At 38.8% G+C, this 20,883-nt stretch overlaps 2 protein-coding genes across 3 annotated transcripts; one reads left to right on the top strand and one right to left on the bottom strand.

The window, feature by feature from the left end:
• Positions 1-262: 262 nt before the first annotated feature.
• abcg5 (ATP-binding cassette, sub-family G (WHITE), member 5) lies at positions 263-10,734 on the bottom strand. Its single transcript, XM_067515503.1, has 14 exons — positions 10,377-10,734; positions 9,955-10,076; positions 8,733-8,869; positions 7,444-7,542; positions 7,046-7,178; positions 5,854-5,993; positions 4,756-4,885; positions 4,403-4,616; positions 3,815-4,020; positions 2,229-2,367; positions 2,032-2,105; positions 1,625-1,736; positions 1,353-1,465; positions 263-591 (listed from the first exon to the last, which is right to left on the bottom strand). Exons 1-14 carry the CDS (start codon positions 10,544-10,546, stop codon positions 407-409), a joined length of 1,974 nt encoding a protein of 657 aa, XP_067371604.1. The 5' UTR covers positions 10,547-10,734; the 3' UTR covers positions 263-406.
• Positions 10,735-10,863: 129 nt separating this feature from the next.
• Positions 10,864-20,463, top strand: abcg8 (ATP-binding cassette, sub-family G (WHITE), member 8). Of its 2 annotated transcripts, none has more exons than XM_067515485.1 (13): positions 10,864-11,190; positions 13,031-13,132; positions 13,245-13,392; positions 14,299-14,537; positions 14,755-14,887; positions 15,166-15,435; positions 15,669-15,828; positions 16,469-16,570; positions 16,658-16,857; positions 19,214-19,290; positions 19,464-19,731; positions 19,854-19,981; positions 20,157-20,463. In XM_067515485.1, exons 1-13 carry the CDS (start codon positions 11,140-11,142, stop codon positions 20,292-20,294), a joined length of 2,016 nt encoding a protein of 671 aa, XP_067371586.1. In that variant the 5' UTR covers positions 10,864-11,139; the 3' UTR covers positions 20,295-20,463. The 2 variants fall into 2 exon arrangements, with proteins under 2 accessions (XP_067371586.1, XP_067371594.1); XM_067515493.1 differs by lacking the exon at positions 10,864-11,190 and adding an exon at positions 11,294-11,514.
• Positions 20,464-20,883: the final 420 nt, after the last annotated feature.

Here is a 20,883-nt window from a genome sequence, read left to right as displayed (position 1 = left end):
ACACTGGTTATTTTCTCGGCTAATAACTGAAGTGTGTCATTTACGTAATAAAATGATTTACAGTTAACAAATAGTTTCTTGGTTCGGGCTACAGGTGCATCAGTACACCTGCCTTTATTGATACAAAAGCCCACTCCCAATCGGAATTAATTGGTTGATTTTGTTAAACATTTTAGAAATTTCTTATACTGGTGTCATTGGTCTCAACTAAACTTAAGGTCTGAATGTTAGAGGAAAGGGTTAAATGAAAACAGATTATACGTTTTATCAGGACCAACAGTACTTTATTATTCACAGATGCTGACGTATACTATATTGTAAATATGAAGTCTAAACATTAAAAGCCAAACACAGGGCAGCTTCCTGTTTAAACTCCAATTTCTCTCACAAATGTTTGTCTGGCGTTTTAGTGACGCACAAGCTTGTCTCTGATCTTGAAGCTGATCATGCCCAGCAACAGAAGAGCAGGGAGGAAGGAATACAGGAGAACAAAATCAAGCGTGTATCTGGACAGAGCACCAGGATACCCCTCATCAATGATCTGACTCCCATGAGTGACAAGACAGGCTCCCGGCAAAGGTCTGGAAGTATCTGGAACGATTCACCACACCAGAGAGAAAGCGTAAACAGTTATCTCATTTTGCAGAAACAGCTTATGTTCCAAATGAGTGTACTTCAGTCTCTCTTGCCAAGTGTCCTTGAACTCTGAACCCATATTTACAAAAAGAAAAAATGTAATCGGCAGGTTGATCGTGTTAAATTGATAAATCGAAATCGCTGATAATAATCTTTCCTCTTTCATTACACACAGTACATGTAAAAGTAGTGAACTCAACAATGAAAATAACGTAGTTAAAAAATCGAAAACAATCAATTCATAACTACAGTTCCTGTATTTTAAATGTGGTTTAGGTTTGAATTTCCGACAATGGCCCAAAAAATATTCCCCCGTGTCCTCAGGTGGTGAAGTTTAATCAAAAGAGGCCGTAAATGGTAGTTAGGAAAGTTTTGATGTTCTTTTTGCTGTAGACAGCAATGTTAGCCAGAAAAGCTGTCATATAATAAGTTAAAATTGCTTCGTTTTCAGATCTAGGAACTTTATTGGGGTGGCAAGACTGGGGAAAACACTCAGCATTTTTGCTTTTCACATTGACGGGTTTAATAGTGAAAGAAGTTTTTATCGCCTTCTGTGTGGCATTAAATAGATCCTTATTCTTGAATTTATTCTACACCCACACACAACCCACCCACCCACAACAGTACCACACATTGCCACCCTATCAAAAAATTATAAACTCTGTCATTCTAAGGGTAGTTAGACACAGGATGATCCTGTGGTCAAAATGACTTACTGCACGTGAAGTCAAGTCCATGGAACTCTGTGACTATGAGCAGCTCACAGCTGTACTTCTGGAAGGTCAGGTAGCTGAGCCACTGGAAGACTATGGGCATATGCTGAGTACTCCTGTTGAGACAAAGAGGAGAAGATGATGCATACTCAATTTCTTGAGTGATTTCAGTGGCCACTATATTAATTTCTATTTAATACATTATCAAAGGTGAAATATATTTGCCATGAAGTTTCATTAAGTCACTATTCAAATAAAAACACATGGTGGTTTACCTTAGGAAGCCCGATCCCACCATGATCCCTGCAATATTGAGCAGAGCTACTCCAGTGTTGACCATATTAGGGTCTTGGACCACACCTAGTAGCACCACAGTGAGCAGCTCACCTGAAGAATAGGAAAAAAAAAACATGCTAAATTTCCAGTCAAGTCAAACACATTTGTATCCTTAATGTTTTTAATTCTTGAAATATTAAGTCTCTCACTATCAAAGCATTAGCAACAAAGTAGTGAAGACAAATGTTTTAATATGAATCACTGAGATAAGCAAACTAGTTGGGTTTTAGCATAAGAGGATAAACCTTTATTTTTATAAAAAGGGAGAAAGATGTAAATATGAGCTCGTTAGCTTCTTCATGTCAGCAAAAATATGTTTCCCGTTAATACTGTATTATCCACTCACCTATAATATGTGGTACCAGGACGACAGCAGTGAAACACAGGAAACGTAAGCTGTCAGGGTGCATCCCCACCGTCCTGAGAGTAAAGCCCAAAGACTTGACAAACTTTATGAGTTTATGTTGTGGGTGCATATAAAGAGTGTGATTTCTTAAATTCCCCCAAAATATTGTATCAAACGCATACACACTTAATACCCACCAATAAAGGAAGGAGGTGAAGATTATTATACTCAGGATGCTGAAAGGCAGGATGTGGAAGATGTAGGCTAAGAACATTTGCCATTTACTGTACAAACCATCCTGAGTCTCTTGATCACTGATGGCTCGCAATGCTGGGACTGTCGAACAAGCAGACATGTTGATGAGGAGGGAAATATACAGAAACCCCACATGACACCATTAAATGACTGCAGTCATTGGTCCAGATTCCAGATTACCCGGTGCCTTTCACACACACACACAAACACACACACACACACACACAGTTATCTAGACAACTCATTAAACCTGATTTTTGGAACATAACAGCTACAGTAGTTGGTATCAGTTGTTATCTATATGATTCAAGGTCAGTATGATATCCACAATCGGTACCTCTGGCTGTTTGGGTGCCCATGGACTGCTGTTAATTATCTCTTAATTCTGTGGTCATTTCTGCTCAGTCCAGTCTCTTATCACATCTCTAAACTCCAGTATCTGTGCGAGCCAAAGCCCTGAAGCTGAGATTTTAAACTCTGCTGATAACAGAGTAAGACAGTGATGAGATAATCACTGCATGCAGCCAGCTTCCTTTATCGGCTTAATATCTGATTCCATATCATCTTTCACAGAGGTTGATGTTACAATAGATTCTTTTAAATTCTTACTATAAATCAGCCCAACAACATCTATCACATTTGTAGGATTGTCTGCAAATACACTGGAAACCACAGCTATTGTGGTTAAAAAGGTATTGCTTGTACTGATATTTGTTTTTGACACTCCTCCTATTTTAAGTTCAATTTACTGTGTCACTTGATCTTTTATTCTGACCTAAGAGAGAAGCTTAAAAGTTTGTACATGACATGTCCTTAGGCACTTTCTCCAGGCAAAATCCAAGCCACACTCGCACATTTTGCTGAAGGTAACTAAAATAGTGCCGACGGCAGAATCCTTTCACCCCCTCGGCTAGAGATAAGTGAGCTTGCACAGCTGAGATAAAGATGTTTCAGACTTTCTATTTAACAAAGATAATACATCACTTTCATTCAGATGATAGTTCAAATACACTTAATGCATTTCCCTGAAGTCATCATATCCACCTCATATTTATCGGGTTATGTTATCAGACACATGCTGTCCGATGGCTTATAATTTCATCCACACATTATGTAACTTCTAAAGGAATTTGCCTCACACAGTTCTTCTCTAATGTTCCAGTTATTTCCCAGCATATAAGCAATTGAACTACAAAACAGACCTCGGATTTGGTCCTGTCGTACCAGTACAACACAAAGCTATACCGAATGTGATAAATACATTAATGTATCAATAATTCTAAAATAAAATGCATTAATGTGAAATGAACCTTTCTGCGTGAAGCATACTTTTAGTACTTCAGCTACTTTTCGAGCTAATACTTTGCACTTTTACTTTATTTTGAATGCAGGACTTTTACTTACTGTATTATTGATACTTAAACACTTAACTTAAAACATGTATGTAAATTGTTAGAGGCGGTAAAATCCAGGGGACAGTTGTGGTTCTCCCCCGTCTGTACAGATATTAGATGTTGGTGGAACTCACAGAGAGCTACAGCGTTCAGCATGCCAGTGTAGGGCGAAGCACCAACGCTCTGATAGATGATGCCAATGCGGTCCTGCACAGCACCCTTGGTGACGTCGTCGTCTAAATGCATGACGAAGAAGGCCACAAAGAGACCATAGATCAGGTTCTGAGACAGACGCATGAGAACACCCATCCTATCTCTGGACAGGTTCCTTAATGTCCGCCTGCAAACAAATCACACATAGATACAAAGAGACACATACAGCAATCGAATAATGAATGAGTAATCTTTGGTTGACTTTGTTTAGCTATGTTTTGGATCAAATCTCACCATTATGTATTGCAATAATCAGCATACATAGCAAACAGATCTAATAATCTCAGTTACGTCAATTGTCTTACATATATGTACATTTGTTGTATGTATGTAAAAAGTACTTATATGACGTACAAACGTTTTTCACTTAGATTTTTAAAAATATTCCCTTTTTTAAAAATGAAAATGGATAGGTATATTCTCTAAAATGTAATATTTTCTCTGCTGGAACTATCAAGTTTATATTAGTTATATTAAAAACAGGGATTGGAGACATGCTCAGAACTGACCTGAGCAGAACTTGAAGTTTGGCTGCGCTGCTGGGTGACTCTTTGCTTTTAAAGGGGATTGATGGTTTGTCTGCCTGCTGCAGGCTCTGTTCCACTTTTACCAGCATCCTCTGATATATGGTCGACCTCTGATAGGACGACGTGATCTCATGCATGCGGCTAAATGTGGCTGCCTCCCTGTCGCTGCTGCGTGTGTCCACTGAGGTGAAGTCCACTGTTCAAAAGCAAAGCAACATTTTACCAAACATACTATACGTACTTTATTCATTGGTTACTGTCTATTCTTATGTTTTACATATTGTAAACTTGTATGTGTTTCTTTGTAAATATACAGTACATAATTCAGGCCCTACCATAGATATCAAAGGGGTTGCAGTACTCTGGACACTCATATCCACATTGACTGAAGAAGTCCACCATCTCTTCTGGCTGGCCACAGAACACAAGCTCTCCACGGCTCATTATGGCTATCCTGCTGAACACCTGGGGGACAAACACGGGCATATATGCCAACAAATATTAATTAGCACATAGAAAATCCAGTGAGCTCTTGGCAATAATCTCTTTTTTTTATCATAAAAAACATCTGATCTGATCTTCAACAATTTAAGCTGTCACGTCTTTATGGAGCATAACCACCAAACATTCACATTACCGGTAGGGAAAGTAGGTGAACTTTTGTAGCTCAAAAGAGAAACGTCTGCATAAAGAGTAAATTATAAGTTAAAAAAGCTGTAATGTTGGATTATTAGATTTGCCTGCTGTATCCACATATTCACTTTTGCTGAACTCTCAAACGGCTGTGGGTTTTGTCTGCCATTTTCTCCATTAATTCTTCCTTTCCTTTCTGCTCTTCCCTTTCAGGGATCACCACAGCAAATCATGTGCCTCCATCTAACCCTGTCCTCTGCATCCTCTGCTCTCACACCAACTAACTTCATGTCCTCTCTCACTACATCCATAAATCTCCTCTTTGGTCTTCCTCTAGACCTCCTGCCTGGCAGCTCCAACGTCAGCATCCTTCTACCGATATATTCACAGTCTCTCCTCTGAACACGTCCAAACCACCTCAATCTGGCCTCTCTGACTTTATCTCCAAAACATCTAACGTGAGCTGTCCCTCTGATGGACTCATCCCTGATCCTTTCCATCCTCGTCACTCACAAAGAGAACCTCAACATCTTAAGCTCTGCTGCCTCCAGCTCTGCCTCCTGTCTTTTCTTCAGTGTCACAGTCTCTAAGCTGAAAAACATCGCTGGACTGACCAACGTCTTGAACACCTTTCCTTCCATTCTCACTGAAATTGCATTGCAATGCATTATCTCCATTAAAATCACATTAGAGACAATTACTGTGGATGTTGTTTGAGCAGAAAAAACATGAAACCATCCTTTGAGGGACGTTTTTGTGTGTCACTCTTTGTTATTTCTTTAGTTAATCTCAGAACCCACCTTAAAGAGCTCTGAGCGTGGTTGGTGGATTGTTACAATGACAATACGGTTCCTCCGTGCCAGTTCTGCCAGCAGCGCCACAATCTGATTGGCTGTCATGCTGTCCAGACCAGTTGTTGGCTCATCCAATAGGACCACCCCTGCAATGACATTACCCTAAATACGTCAGCACCTTCATGCAGGTTTGTCACAATGAAACACTGAGAACAAGAGAGAGGCAGGACAAAAACTTTTTCCCTCTAAGTTGGAAACTTTCAATGTACTTTTTAGTAAGTGGCACATGCAGGACTCTCAGTGGGGCCAACTTAATTTGTTGAGATAAGTGAGTTCTTTTTTTAGTTAATTACTCTAATTAGGACAATTAAAAGATTGCCTCTTTGCATTATGAAAGCAGAGTGGAATTAGCAGATGCTTTAATTGTGAGATTAATTCATTTCCTGGTTGATTGGAGAGGCAGCGAATGGGAACTCCTCATTACTCTCTCTGTGTGCGTGTCTGTGTGTGTGTGTCCATTGCCATTCTAATCCTGAATGAAGACTGAGACCCTTTATCCTCCCTGGAGAAATGTAGACCTGATAAACTATACCTGAGATGAGCACAGGCACACTCAGACAGAGGTGAGTCTCTGCTCATCCCTTTCATAGTGTGATAACCCAGTCTTTCATTACTATTCCCTCATCATCATCTCGCCCTCTGTCCCCTGCTCCATCCTTTCCTTATTCCTCTCTTACTTAGATCCCTTTGTATTTCAGTGTGGACCTCTGAAACCCTGGGGAGTGACAGGTCTTGTGGTTAACTTTCTTCTGTCCTCAGGTACTTATGACACAGTCTCACCTTTAGTGCTGTTGCTTCCAAGACTACACGCATGAGATATTGTGTCTTTATATACAACAATTTACAAAGCGGAGTGTATAAAACATTATTACTGATACTTATTACGGATATTGAATCACAGCTCCTTTTGTGTATCCTTGTCCTTTTGTCCAAAAGCAACCGAAAGATTGCCTTAGATCCCTCTTATTATCTGCTCTCTATCTCCATTTTTGATTCCTTTAACGACTTTAAAGCATGGTCGCCTTTACCTCAGTTTTCCATCATAATGATTAAATTTTGCAGCAATAGCACCCTTTGGAAGTCTGAGTGTGGTGATATACAGATAAATCTCCTGTAATTATCCTGCAGAGAAACTCACTTGGGTCTTGAAGTAGCTGACCGGCGATGGAGACCCTCCTCCTCTCACCCCCAGAGATCCCTGGAAAAACGCGACCTCCGATAACACTGTGGGCCACATGACTCAGACTTAGCTCTGCCATCACTGTCGACACCTACACAGGAGCCAGAGGCCAAGGGTCAGTTAACAAGAGACCTCGTACCACTAACAATTTGGCTAACAAGATTTGAATTTCTAGAAATTGGACCTATGATTATGCAAATACTACGAACTTTGAAACAAGTAAATCACTTGTAATGTAAACCTTGTCATGTAAAAATTAGGGTTCAAAAATCACCTCCTCGGGTTCACATCACATGGCCTTATCTGTCTTTAAAAAAGAGGAAACATCGAGAATGAGCAGAAAATTCGAAAGTCACCTTTTTCTTGATAGCTTCTGCTGAGTGTTTCCTCAGGGACAGCTGGGCTGTGTAGGTCAGGGTCTCCTCCACTGTCAGATAACTCAACAAGTTATCACTCTGACAGAGAGGAAGAGAGATGGGAAAGAGGCAAAAATAGAAAGAAACAAAGTAAGAGATGCAGTAGGACAAACAAATGTTTCATGTTTAGATAGGAAAGACCTTCAAATTGACGTCATAGGCGTGTGATAGATCCTGCCATTTTTAGGTATAAGACACAGGGCGAGTGAGACTATGAATTTATACCGAGGAAGGGTTCAGACATTGCAAAACAGATGGTGGATATAAACGCAGTTTTATTAGTAACCGAGTAATATATATGATTAATGATTTGTTTAAAATCTTTTTTCATTTATCAACAATGAAACTGCTGTGTATGTTAAAACGTGCAGTCACTGCCAGCAACTGGCAGTCAACATTCATGCTCCATGGTTGTTCTAAGCAACAGAAAATTGTAGATTTCACTATTTTTGTATCACATCCCAGCACACCACATCCATATAGAACAAATAAAATCGTATACTTTATATTCACGTATGTATATGCAAACCAACTAATAAATCTTTGCACAGACAGGTGCACTAACAGACCCACACATAGACACAAGGCTTGAACCTGCCGAACCGGCTGCCTCCCTCAATTAGCACGTGGTGCCTCCCAATCCCACTTCTCCTTTAGTCTTTAGTCTAAAGAATGACTTTAATGTCAGGAGCTCATATCACCTCCTCATCTACAGCTTAGCAGGGGAAGTTAATGACAAGGCTTAGAGAGATGAGTGGGGGTGCTATCAGTGAGAGGAAAGTGATGATTTAAGGAAGCAAGGCCAGTTTTAAGCCAGTGTTTTTAATTCAGGCTTTGGATACACTTGAGCACCTCTCATTGAGAGATTAGGTATATGAGGAGGCTATCAAGGGTCTAAAGTTAATTTCATACAGACGCCAGGGCAGCCTTTCAGGAGGTTTTGACAAATTGTGTGTGTTTGTGTTTTTCATGTAGTTAAAATAACAACTGGAAACTTGGATACTAGAAAACTAGCTGCATGATTCGCATATAGAACTATAGGTAAGAGGTAAATCTGGTGCAATGTAGGGCAAAGCAAAACCAAGGCGCTTGCATGGGATTAGCTGCTAATAACTTTTGCTTGTGTTTTGGCAATATTTTGGTAGTGTTAGGCCCAGTGTGAAACATCTATAAAACTTTAGCTGATTGTGTGGGTTTATTTTGTATATTTGGGTGTTTCTGTGTGTTACCTGCAGTACATAGGAAAAACAGTCCTGATACTCTTCTCTCTTCAGTTTCCTTCCATTAATGAAGACTTCACCCAACAGTCTACCGCGATTTCCAATCCTCCCAGAGATGGCATCTAATAGTGTGGTCTTCCCTGAGCCTGAACAATGGAAAGACAAAGACACATGAATATTGTACGTGTTACTTATGGTTAAAAAGACTTGTTATGTTTTGGTCATTTAAATGTTATATTTCTAGATTGAACAACAGCAGGTTTCTCCATTCTTCACTCTTTACTCCAGGGGATCTTCTTTTATGGTTCAACAAAGAGTATTTCGCCATTAATAGTAATAGTAAAAGCCATGATTCTGACCTTTAACTATGACCCCAAACAACATATGTTTTAAATTCAGAATGTCATTAACAATACTGCATTCAATACTATGTCTAATAACTAAATCACTTAGGGGGCCATTTTCATATGACTGTTTTGCACTGTTACGATGGCATCAGCTCACAGAACGGGGTCAACATGCTGTTTCACGTGTGGTTTGCTGATAATCCAAGCAGCCAGGAAGGTTTTATTTCTGTACTCTTATGTTCTTTGCTGATGGTTTCTTTTTTTTATTTCTTTTTTTTTTTTTTTTTTTTTTGCTGGTCGTTTGGTTACCCATGTTTTTTTTAAAAAGTCATAACTTACCCATAATTCACATCAAGTTATTCACACATACAATTAGACCTCAATTATCTATCTAAGGTTGCGCTCATCTTAAGTCCTAGTCAAATTCTAATCTTTGTGAAACCAGCACCAGAAACATTTCGGTTGAAAATGATTTGTTTTGTTTAATGGGATACGCCTTTTGATGTGCTACATTATGGTAAAATCAAAAGTTTTCGAAAACAATTGCAGAGGGTTAAAATACATTTTCTTAGTAGAGTACTGTTACTTTTGTAAAATATAGACAATATGTTTATTATTTTTACTTGAGTAAAAGAGTGGAAGTAGAAGATTTGTAGATTTGTAGTGGAGTATTTTCTAGGTCACTATTTGCACATTTACATCAGGATTGAGTTTGTGTACTTCTACCACCTCTGCACACTGTACCACCTTTTGCTGCATATGAGGACTGCTCAGAGTGGCCATGCTGACCCTTGTCCTCCATGATATTATTAAAACTACCAGTATTAATATTGTGGCTGATTGGTGAATTTTATATACTTAATTTTGTTTGTGCAAATGCAAACCTGAATTGCCCAGTATGCCCATGATCTCCCCACTGTCTACATGGAAGGAGACATCGTTGAGAATCTGACGAGTCCATCGCCTCCTGTAGGAGGGTAAATCCCACCATGGACCCACACGTTCACTGCAGCACCCAAACACACACATGGACATAGTCAATATATTTGACTTATTTCATTTAGAAAATAATTTCCTTTTGTGCAGCTGATCATCATTTGTTTTAAATATTTATATATATTGTCAACAATTAACATATGTTGTTGTAATTGTACTGTGGAGCTGCAAATTTCCACAAATCACAAATAATAGTAGACTATTAACACAATTAACTCAAAAAATGAATCGGACTAATTTTGATAAACTAATTGATTTAGAGTTCCTATCATTTGCCCTTTTGCACATTGTGTGTTTTTGCAGTATTTACCTGACTGTGTAGGAGATCTTGCTGACACTGAGATAACAGGAGAGCTCTGATCGCTCCTCTCCGCCATCTCTCTGTCCATCCTGCTTTCCCTCCGTCACAAACTTAAAGGACTCTCTAACTTTGGTCCCGTTTTCTGGCTCTACCACTTGCATTGAATAAAATCTGTTCATGTCTCCGGCCGACCTGCTACTACTCCAAACAACAGCTGTATCAAGTTTGTCTCAGACCAGGTTATGCATATCCACACCAGTCTTAAACCATATATGAAGCTCTGAAGTTAGTCAATTTACAGTCCCAGGTTCTGTTTTTGTGCACCCATTCTGTGTATAGAGCAGCGGTGTGAGAGCAATGAGTGGTGTATCTCAGGAAATAAAAACACACAGCGAATGCTGTGTTATCTCAGAGAACTTTGATCTTTACTTGTATAAAGAAGACAAAAAAACACACATGTTGAGTAGGCAGACTGGTAGTCGGTCTCACCTAAGTCCTTAAATTGTGCACAGGAATCAGAAAAGCCAATGATTGGCAGGACAGACCAGATAAACAACTGATATGAACTTTGAGGACTTTTGTGACAAGTTTGTGACCTGAGACAAGAGAAGACCTTCAGCTGGACTGGAGTCAAACAACAGAGAAGAAACAAAGAACGGGACAAACGGGAGATACCCTTAGAGAGAAAAAAAGAGGATCCTAACAGAAAAGGAAAAGGGGGGGGGCATTAACCTCTTGACCCTACAAACATCAACCAACAACTTGCACCATCATGGACACAGACATAGACAATGGTTTTAATTACAGAAAGGGCTCCTCACAGGTCAGTCTATTACATCAGATCAGTAAACAGATTACCACTTTTAGCTCTGCATACATACAGTATTAGATTTAAAGTACTTTGATATATCCTCATTACATTATCCCAACGAGCCACTGAGCTGAGTATGACTGCTGGATAACCACTGTTTTCAATACTGTTGGGTGCAAGATTTTCAATCCCTTTATTTTGAAAACTCAAAAAAAAATTTTTTTTTACTTCAACATAATATTTAATGGAAAGGGAGCTGTAGTTAAGTTGATGTCACGTCGTTCACGGACCACAGGGTCAGTGATTTGATTCCAGGCAAGCCTCTGTCATCAGTGTGTGAGTGTAATATTTATATTTTTTCACTTTTACATTTATTTATATATTGATATTATTTATTTAAAAATTAACTCTTTCTGATGAAGGGACATTTGTACAAGGTGAAAGTCCATTCAAAAACTGTGCTTATGAAGAAATTGTTTTTTTATTTTACTCTTTTTGCCTTTTCAAAATATGGGATTGCAATCTTTTGCACACAACTGAATTTTGATGTTTGTGAACCTAAATCCTGCCTGCTTAGTCCCTTTGTCTGAGAGCTTTTTCTGAGCCTTTTATTGTTTCTGGTGTGATTAACGTAAATAAAATAATGTTAGTAAATTATTCTTTACGACAACAGTTCGATGGGGAAAAAGCCTAGCCACTTATTTAAGACACAACTGTATGAGAAAACAAAGAGTTGATTTGTTTACATTTAATTTTCATTTAATAAGTAAAATTTTTTGTACAAATATAAAATATCTTTTATTTTTCTATAAAATGTAATATTTTTAATATGGATACATTTGGATTCATTTTACTGTGAGGGGTTCATTGTCTATTTAATAAAACTACAATTGATGCATCTTTGATTAACGGCTGTATTTAAATTAGCAGAATCAATGTGCAGTCTGAGATCACTATTTTGAGATTATATTTGTTTCCCACTTATTTCTAATTTAGATTAAATAATTTGATGACCTTTTGTTATCAGAGGGCCCTAAAACATATTTAAGTGACCTTACGCTATAATAGATGAGGGTGGTTTTTTTAAAAGATCAGTGGTTATAGCTGGTTACAACAGCGGCATTGACAATGGCATCATTTCATATTTCTGAATTACATAGATTAAAAGATGATTGGTTAATGTGCTGTTCATACCTAAAGCCTGTAGAAGCCACACGGTAGTAGGTAACCTACAGTATAGCTCAGAGTGTACAGTAAATTTGGTGTAAGCATGTGCCCCATATTGAATTCTATTCAATGTCTTTGTCTATTTTATTGGGAAACAAAATCAGAATTGCACAATGGTGAATTTAGAGCCATTTCTAAATGAACTCTGGACTCAAAAAAGCTCTCATTCAGCTAATTTTACAGACAAATACACGAAGCCATCCATGCCAGCACAGAGTCACGTGCACAGAGATGCACACAAGCTTAAACATGACCACAAACTCATGCATACACACAGTGATTATTAAATAAATGAGGGATTAAAATTGTTCATCAGATTCAGATGAAAGGTGTTTGTGATGATGTTCCCAGCTGCATGAAAGCCAGTCAATAATTTTTTTTATAACCGTATAACATTTGACAAATTCATCACATGCATGTACATATGAAATTTCCGAATATAGTTCGGTTTGAGTTGATTAATCTGAACTTTATAATTGTGCTGCATAGATGGAGTTAAGTCATTTTTACTGCTATTTACTATCCTGTATTGTATTGTAGTTTGTCCATTATTACTAACACTGTCACACATTTCTAAAAATCTAATGAGTATGTACTCATTGAACCGTCTACTCCTCATTAACAGCATCAGGACACAGAGCTGTTCTCGTCTGAAGAAGACAGCAGTCTCTACTTCACCTACAGTGGAGGATGCAATGAGCTTGAGGTCAACAACCTGCAATATGAGGTAACAGGCAGCTGCTCGGCTTTCATAAATACAGTTCTCTGTTTTAAAACTTTCTGCAGTGTACATGTGAGCACTGTGCTCATCATACAAATGTGCTTGTGTGTGTTCCCAGGTGGACACAGCGGCTCAAATCCCCTGGTATGAGAGGTTGTCAGAGTTCAAGATGCCATGGGAGATGAAAGGAAACAAGCAGACAGCCATCAACAAGCTCAGCCTCCGAGTCCGCAGTGGTCAAATGCTGGCTGTCATTGGCAGCTCAGGTGACATACACACACCAACACACAGAGCTATTAAGTTTTACAATTTACAAAGGTAATAAATCAAGGTAATAAATGCAATAAATTCTGACTGATGCCATTTATTCCACCAAATCTGGCCAAAGACTACATGTCAGCAGCATTTTTCACATAGGTAATGTAGCCCAATTAGTGAGATTCAAACTACAATTTGCAGGCAGTGGTGAAGAAAGACTCAGATCCTTTAATTTAGCAAAAGGACTGAACCAAAAATATATTAATAATAACATAAATCTGAGGGGTTATTAAAGGTTTAATATGGTAGTAACACAGGACAAACTTTGCCACACAAAGTACTGTACATTTTAATTAATGTTTTGGTGAAAAATAATGTTATTTTTCACCATTTTTTTATTTTTTTAAATGTATTTTTTATTATTTTTATAATTTTTTGTTTTATTTTATTTATTTATTTATTTTACTTTTACCTCAGTTATTTAAATGAAACCAGTGATAAGGAGGGACTTCTAGGAATTCACAGCCATCTAAAACATGACAAGGATCAGCTACAAGTCGCCACCGCTACTTTTGAAAGATGTCAAATCCAAATTAAGTTGTGAACCAAATGTATTTTTAACAACATAGTTTACGGTAAAATATATTAAAAAATCTCAAAGTAACATGCATGAGCTGAAAGTATGTGTGTGATACTTAGATAATTGAATTATTATTAACTACATTACAGAACATGTACAGTATAAATTAAAAATATTCTTGCTATAGACTCCAGGTTCCTGAACTTTTAAAACTTTAACTTTGAACACGAAACCTGATCATGGTTTTACAAAAGAACCTCAGAAAGGATATGTAATAATGGCTTCTGAAAGTACTCATGTACCTATTTTGCTTTCGCTTTACATCTTCTTCCAGGTTGCGGCAAAACATCTCTGTTGGACATACTAACATGTCGGGACGAAGGCGGCAAAGTAAAGTCCGGACAGATTCTGATTAACGGGAAGCCCAACACACGCCAGCTGGTGAGGAAAAGCATTGCTCATGTCCGTCAAGATGACCGCCTTCTTCCTCACCTCACTGTCCGCGAGACTCTCATCTTTGTTGCCAAACTGAGGCTCCCTGCCCACTTCACACAAGTTCAGAGGGACCAGAGGGTAAGACTAACTTCAGAAAATAAATAGGACTCAGGCTATTTCCAAACAGCATAAGAACATTCTCAACCTGTCCTTTTAATACTGACACTGACTAAAATCTTCATGTGATGTGAACAAAGTCTCTCCTTTTCTTCAAAATACAATACAATGAAATGCTATATACTATGTGTAAAAACTTAAACATGAGAAACTGTGTCTGTACTGTTGTCTGTCACAGGTGGATGATGTCATCGCAGAGCTGCGACTGCGGCAGTGTGCCCACACCAGGGTAGGAAACGACTATGTGAGAGGAGTTTCTGGAGGAGAGAGGAGGAGAGTCAGTATAGCTGTCCAACTTCTGTGGAACCCTGGTGAGACATCCACATAAACATTTATTGTGAGATGTAATCATATAATCTCTCTGGCTTTGTAGACACAGAGGCAATACCCAGGAAAAAAGAATGAGGGGATTTTTTATTAGGAAGACACCATTTAATTGTAATAATTACAGCAAGCCAAAATTGTTACCTCAACCCACTTGCCACCAGTTTATTACCAAAGTTAGGACAGGAAGTGGACAGTTCAGACTTGCAGGTAAACAAAGAGTTCAGTCTTTTAAGGATTGTTTAAAAGGTTTTTTACATTTTAGGTATTTTGATCTTGGATGAGCCCACATCAGGTTTGGATAGTTTCACTGCCCACAACCTGGTGATTACGTTGTCCCGCCTGGCCCGGGGAAACCGTCTTGTCCTGCTGTCAGTCCACCAGCCTCGATCAGACATCTTCCAGCTCTTTGATCTCGTTGTCCTGCTGTCATCGGGTTCGGCCGTTTACTGTGGTGCTGCTCGTGATATGGTGCCCTATTTCACTGCCCTGGGATACCCCTGCCCACGATACTGCAACCCCTCTGACTTCTATGGTTAGTGTGTAGAACACTGTCAAAATGCTGGCAATAAAAGGGGCTTCTTTGCAGCAAAAAACCACATGTGAAAGTTATCAAGCCAGCGCTCTCCAGCAACTCTGGGGTTATTTAGGAGGTATAAAATGGATTACGCATCTGTCCTTTTAATAAGCTTTATTTTTTTGGTGTGTGTGTGTGTGTGTGTGTGCGCGCATGTGTGTGTGTGTGTGTTCGCGCTTGTGTGTACACAGTTGATTTGATCAGTATAGACCGACGCAGTCCGGAACGAGAGGCCGAGTGTTTAGAGCGGGCCAGAGTTCTGGCTGAGCAGTTCATGGAAAAGGTCAGAGACAACAAAGATTACATGTGGAAACCTGCTGAGACCAACACATCCCCAGCACAAACTGAAAGGTAGACATTTGTTTGTGTATGTTTTTGTGTTTTCCATTTCGTCCTTTTTCCTCCTATTAACATTGGTCAAAATGCCCCAAAAAGTTGAGCAATTATTTTGAAAATTCAGTTCCATATTTTTAATGCAAAAATTCCAAACCTTCTGGGTTACACCTTCTGAAATCTGTGGATTTTCTACAGGCTTTTCCCCTGTTTTCTGACATTGTATTGATATATAAAATTACAGGAAGTAACAGGCAGAGTAAGCACCAATTACCAATATTATCAATTGTAGCCAACTAAACCTTCACATCATTTCACCCATTTTTTTCATTTCCTTCCTCTTTGTATTTCTTATGTTTCTCTTTACCTTCCTTTTCCTTTGGTATGATCGCACCTTTTAATTATTTCAAATCAATAATTGGAATGATTTTTAAACACTGTAGAAGTATTTCTAACGCTTTGCTCTTTAGTGTTGGATCTGGGTGCTTTTGTAGTATTTTTGAGTTAGGAATGCTTGCGTGGTTACAAAGCTTTTACTAATCCGCTTTTTACCAAACTATCAGTGTTGAATGACCCTGTTTTGGAGTCTAAAAAAATATTTTTTAAGGTGGACAAAGCTCTTCAAACCCAGAGTAAGTCATCTGTTGTTTTCTTGCAGCCCTAAGCCACCCAGCAAGACAGAAAGTGAGGAAGTAATCACTATTTTCAAGCAACGAAACAGGCTGCCTGGCAGACTACATCAATTTACCATCCTCGTCAGGTACAAAGACCCACACTAAATGTGTTTAGTAACACTGTGTGTTACTTTGTAGTAAACACTGACCACCTCTACTTTCTTTTTCTTCAGGCGTCACATGTATAATGACTTTAGAGACCTTGTCACCATACTGGTCCACGGCTTCGAGGCCCTCCTCATGTCACTGCTGGTAGGCTGTCTCTACTACGGGGCGGGGGATTCACGTCTGTCCATTCAGGACACAGTGGCCCTCCTCTACATGATCGGAGCTCTCACCCCATTTGCTGTGGTGCTGGATGTCATAGCGAAATGTGAGTGATTAATGTCATTCAGAGTTAAAGTCAGTCACTCAGCATCTAAGCATATATTATTGAGAACTTACAGTTTGTCTATATTCTTTTGATGCAGCTGCAGAAACAGAAGCTTGTAGGTGATACAAGAATGCTGTAGGTGAAAACCATGAGTAAAAACCTTAGCAAAGCAAAACAGCTACATAATCAAAAGTGTCTTAACAGAAAATACCGCAACAAACAATTTGTCACTCAAGATAGAAAGGTGACAGACAAGCATCTTCAACAAAGTTTGAAATCACATGTTCAAACCTGCATTAATGTTGTAAATAAAAGTTACAACACTTTCCAACTATTCTAATATTCTCTCTGGCAAGGCAACATGAATAAACTAATTAGAGTCAACCTTGGGGAAAAAAAAGACATAGGATTAGTTTTTAATCCATTTTATAACACCACATTGGATGAACACGTTAAAAGACAGGGTGTTGTTGGGCTGATATGTTATAGTTTTGTGCCTCGTTTTTGCACAAAACTATTCAATATTTTTTTGTTTTGCTTATAATGGTTTTGAGACATGTTAACACACATGGGAACTTGCACAAACCTAGCCAATATAACAAGTCTAAAGAGCAGGCAGGGACGTGCATTGACAGTTCTGCAGTACAGACTTCAAAAGGCATTTTCTGCAAGAATGTGGCTTCAATGGGATTTGCCTCATCTTTTTTGCCTGCTACTTAAGTTTATACAGATGTCTTGCATAGTCATGCACACCTCCTTGTACAGTAGTTTGAGTGTGACAATACATACACCCTAACTGAAATTGTCAGTATAATAAAGATTTATGTGACAAGAATCAGAAAAAAGTTTAAAGTTCTGATCCTATTGTGGAGAACAGAATTGGCACAAATGCATCACCTCACCAGAGAAAAACGTAACATAACAAACCAGCCAGAGCTTAAGATGGTTCAGTAAGTTATTAAAGGCCAAGTTATCACTAAGTTATCAGACATTCGTGGGAGATAGAGTTGGACTATGAGTTCTTGGACGCAGTTATATTATATTCAATCATAACAATTGCAGAGATAGAAAATCTTAGTTCAGCCAACAGCCATTAAGAATCGAGTTAGATCAAGGCCAAGTGACAATAAAAGTTATAAAACTAATTTAAAGTTAACTTAATGACTCAAGGTTAAAAATAACAGTTACGATGTTTAACACTGTTGGTCTCAGTAGATCCCTTGTCTGCTGCTGTTTAAGGTAAGGTTTACACACCAAACGGGTCAAACTTGCTGCCAGTGAGTAGGTCAAGAGCCATTGTCCTTATGATCAAAATTAGCTGTCATGTCTGGATTCAACCCATGTTTGTGCAGTATTACATATAATCAAGCAACGCTTGAACATCAACTTGTGTCACACTGTCCCTAATGTTTTTACTGAAATGCTGCCTGAGTCGGTCACACACAGCCAACCGATGCAGTGCACTGTGTGTGGGGTTATAAATGGTAAATTGGTTGGTTTCTATAGAGCTTTTATCTGTACGTTTACGTCACGTTACATTGCTTCTCATTCACCCATACACACACACACACGGCAGCTGCCATGCAAGGTGCTTGCCTGTCCCATCAGGAGCAACTTGGGGTTCATTGTCGTGCCAAAGGACACTTTGACATGAGGCCAGGAGGAGCTGGTTCTGTAGACACCTACTGACTCTACAACCACCTTTAATTTAATTAGCAGAAAGCTAAATTGCAGCTAAATTGCAGCCCCCACTTTTGTTAAGAAGAGTTTGTAAAGAAAGTTTTGATTATACTTTACAGTAAATTTAATATTATTTAATATTTCTATTATGAAATAAAACTTACCTTAAAGCTTTCTTTTTCTGACATTATAGCAATTATAAGGCCTGGTTCTGAATGTTCAAACATCGGGACGTACAGTGATAAAATCATAACATTTATATGAAATAAGTTTGAATTTGTTTTGATAGTCTTACACAGATTCCTATTGTGACCATTTAATTTAAAATCTAAGTAAAATTTACTCTGAATACATCTTTTGTTCTCTTTGGTTAATTTGTATTGTGGCTGTTGTAAGATCGTAGTTGTTTACAGATTAGATCCGGTTACTGTTACTGCAATAGGGTAACGATTCTTCAAAGGTCTAATGATGTCGATTTTGGTCTAGGTTAAACTACATTTTATGTGTACACCTTGTTCATTATAAACTTGACTTTAACTATTCACTTCAAACAAATCTTCCTATTCAGAAAGTCCATGTAATTTAAGAAGTTGCAGGCAATACATTCAGATTTGTAGCTAACAAGAGAGCAGGATTCCAGTGGTTAAAATGCTAATGTGACCTGTGTTCTGTGCAGGTCACACAGAGAGAGCCATGCTTTACCACGAGCTGGAGGATGGCATGTACTCCGTCACCTCCTACTTCTTCGCCAAGGTAAAGCACTATGCTCAAACTGCATCCCCAATAGGGGTCAGTCTCGCTACACGCTAGAGTCACCAGTGTCTATGTGTGTGTCCTGCAAACACAACAGTCTGGATCAATCCTGCATGTGTTTCTGCATTTTTGTCCATCCTGCATATTTCACTGAATGTTTTCTCCATCTTTAGATCCTGGGGGAGTTACCAGAGCACTGTGTGTTCACTTTGGTCTATGGGCTGCCCATCTACTGGCTTGCCGGGCTTAACGAGGCTCCGGACCGTTTCCTGCTCAATTTCCTGCTGGTGTGGCTGATGGTTTACTGCAGCCGAGCCATGGCTCTGTTTGTGGCTGCTGCATTGCCCACTCTGCAGACCTCAGCCTTCATGGGCAATGCTTTGTTCACAGTCTTCTACTTGACTGGAGGATTTGTCATCAACATGGAGAATATGTGGTTTGGTGAGGAGACAGATTAACTGTCCTCAGTTTATTTGTCCTCATGTATCAGTATTTGTGAGAATAGAGAAAAATGACTGGTGAATATGCACTGTTTACTCCTGTCCGTGTTTTTGACTCCCCAGTGGCCACATGGCTCTCTTACGCCTCCTTCATGCGCTGGGGTTTTGAGGGCATGCTGCAGGTGCAGTTCAGAGGAAACAAATACCCCGTCAGCATTGGAAACATAACAATCAATGTTGACGGCATACATGTAAGTAAAAAAAACACTGTAATCGGTACAGTGACAAGTATTTGTACACAGTTTTGAATACCAAGCATGATTGTGGAGTTTTTTTTTTGAAGACTTTATTACATAGTACATAGACAGTCCTTTCAGTGCACAGAACTAAAACTGCATGAATATCTTTTCTCTGTTTGTCTTTCAGGTAGTGGAGGCCATGAATATGAACCAGTACCCTTTGTACTCGTGCTATCTGGTCCTGCTGGCAGTCTGTCTGGGGTTCATGGTTCTCTATTACTTGTGCCTTAAATTCATCAAACAAAAGTCCAGTCAAGACTGGTGAACACATCTGGAGCAAGTTATCAATCAGACTAAGCTGTGTGATCAGTCGAGAGAAGTAATTCGGGTTCTGGTTTCGACTGGTTCGATACTAGTCTCCCTGTTTGCAGTTGTTATAAACTAGTTCACAGTGAAAAGATCTTAAATCAGGGAATAAAATAAAAATTCTTGTTTGTACTTGTATGCCTTTTTATGAACTGAAAAAACTCCCACCAGCTTTTCACAATGTTCAGTCTCTTACACCATTATCAGGTGCATTAAGTGAACATTAAATCGTTTCACTGATATACTCCAGAACCACTTCAATCAAAGAAACAAGTCAGTGAACAAAATCACATTGACTATACACATTCCGTCTTCATGTTTCAGCGCTGAGCCATGGGACATCTCACTTTACTCACAGGTCTCAAAGGGCCCCTGCAAGACCACATTAAATATATTGCAACGAGTCCTTGTGAGACCTGTTTTTATAAAACACTATTATTTAAAACAGGCCCTGAATTATCTTAAATATTTAATGACCCTTCTTTGTTCAAACATAAATGAGGCTAAAATCCAAAAAGTTCATTTGCTTCATGAAAACTTCTTTCAAA

Source organism: Channa argus, chromosome 1, assembly GCF_033026475.1.
Source record: "Channa argus isolate prfri chromosome 1, Channa argus male v1.0, whole genome shotgun sequence".
NCBI lineage: Eukaryota > Metazoa > Chordata > Actinopteri > Anabantiformes > Channidae > Channa > Channa argus.
The sequence above is the reverse complement of the archived record's forward strand: the minus strand, read 5'-3'. Positions and strand labels throughout refer to the sequence as shown.

Bases quoted from the DNA above. Each gene is read 5' to 3' on its own strand.
- abcg8 (XM_067515485.1), top strand. From the start codon at position 11,140: ATGGACACAGACATAGACAATGGTTTTAATTACAGAAAGGGCTCCTCA. The intron at 15,829-16,468 runs GTAGACATTTGT...GTTTTCTTGCAG, and splicing joins TCCCCAGCACAAACTGAAAG to CCCTAAGCCACCCAGCAAGA. The intron at 16,858-19,213 runs GTGAGTGATTAA...TGTTCTGTGCAG, and splicing joins GCTGGATGTCATAGCGAAAT to GTCACACAGAGAGAGCCATG.
- abcg5 (XM_067515503.1), bottom strand. From the start codon at position 10,546: ATGAACAGATTTTATTCAATGCAAGTGGTAGAGCCAGAAAACGGGACC. The intron at 7,179-7,443 runs GTGACTTTCGAA...GCTCCTGTGTAG, and splicing joins CAGAAGCTATCAAGAAAAAG to GTGTCGACAGTGATGGCAGA. The intron at 4,617-4,755 runs GTAGGGCCTGAA...GCTTTTGAACAG, and splicing joins CAACCCCTTTGATATCTATG to TGGACTTCACCTCAGTGGAC.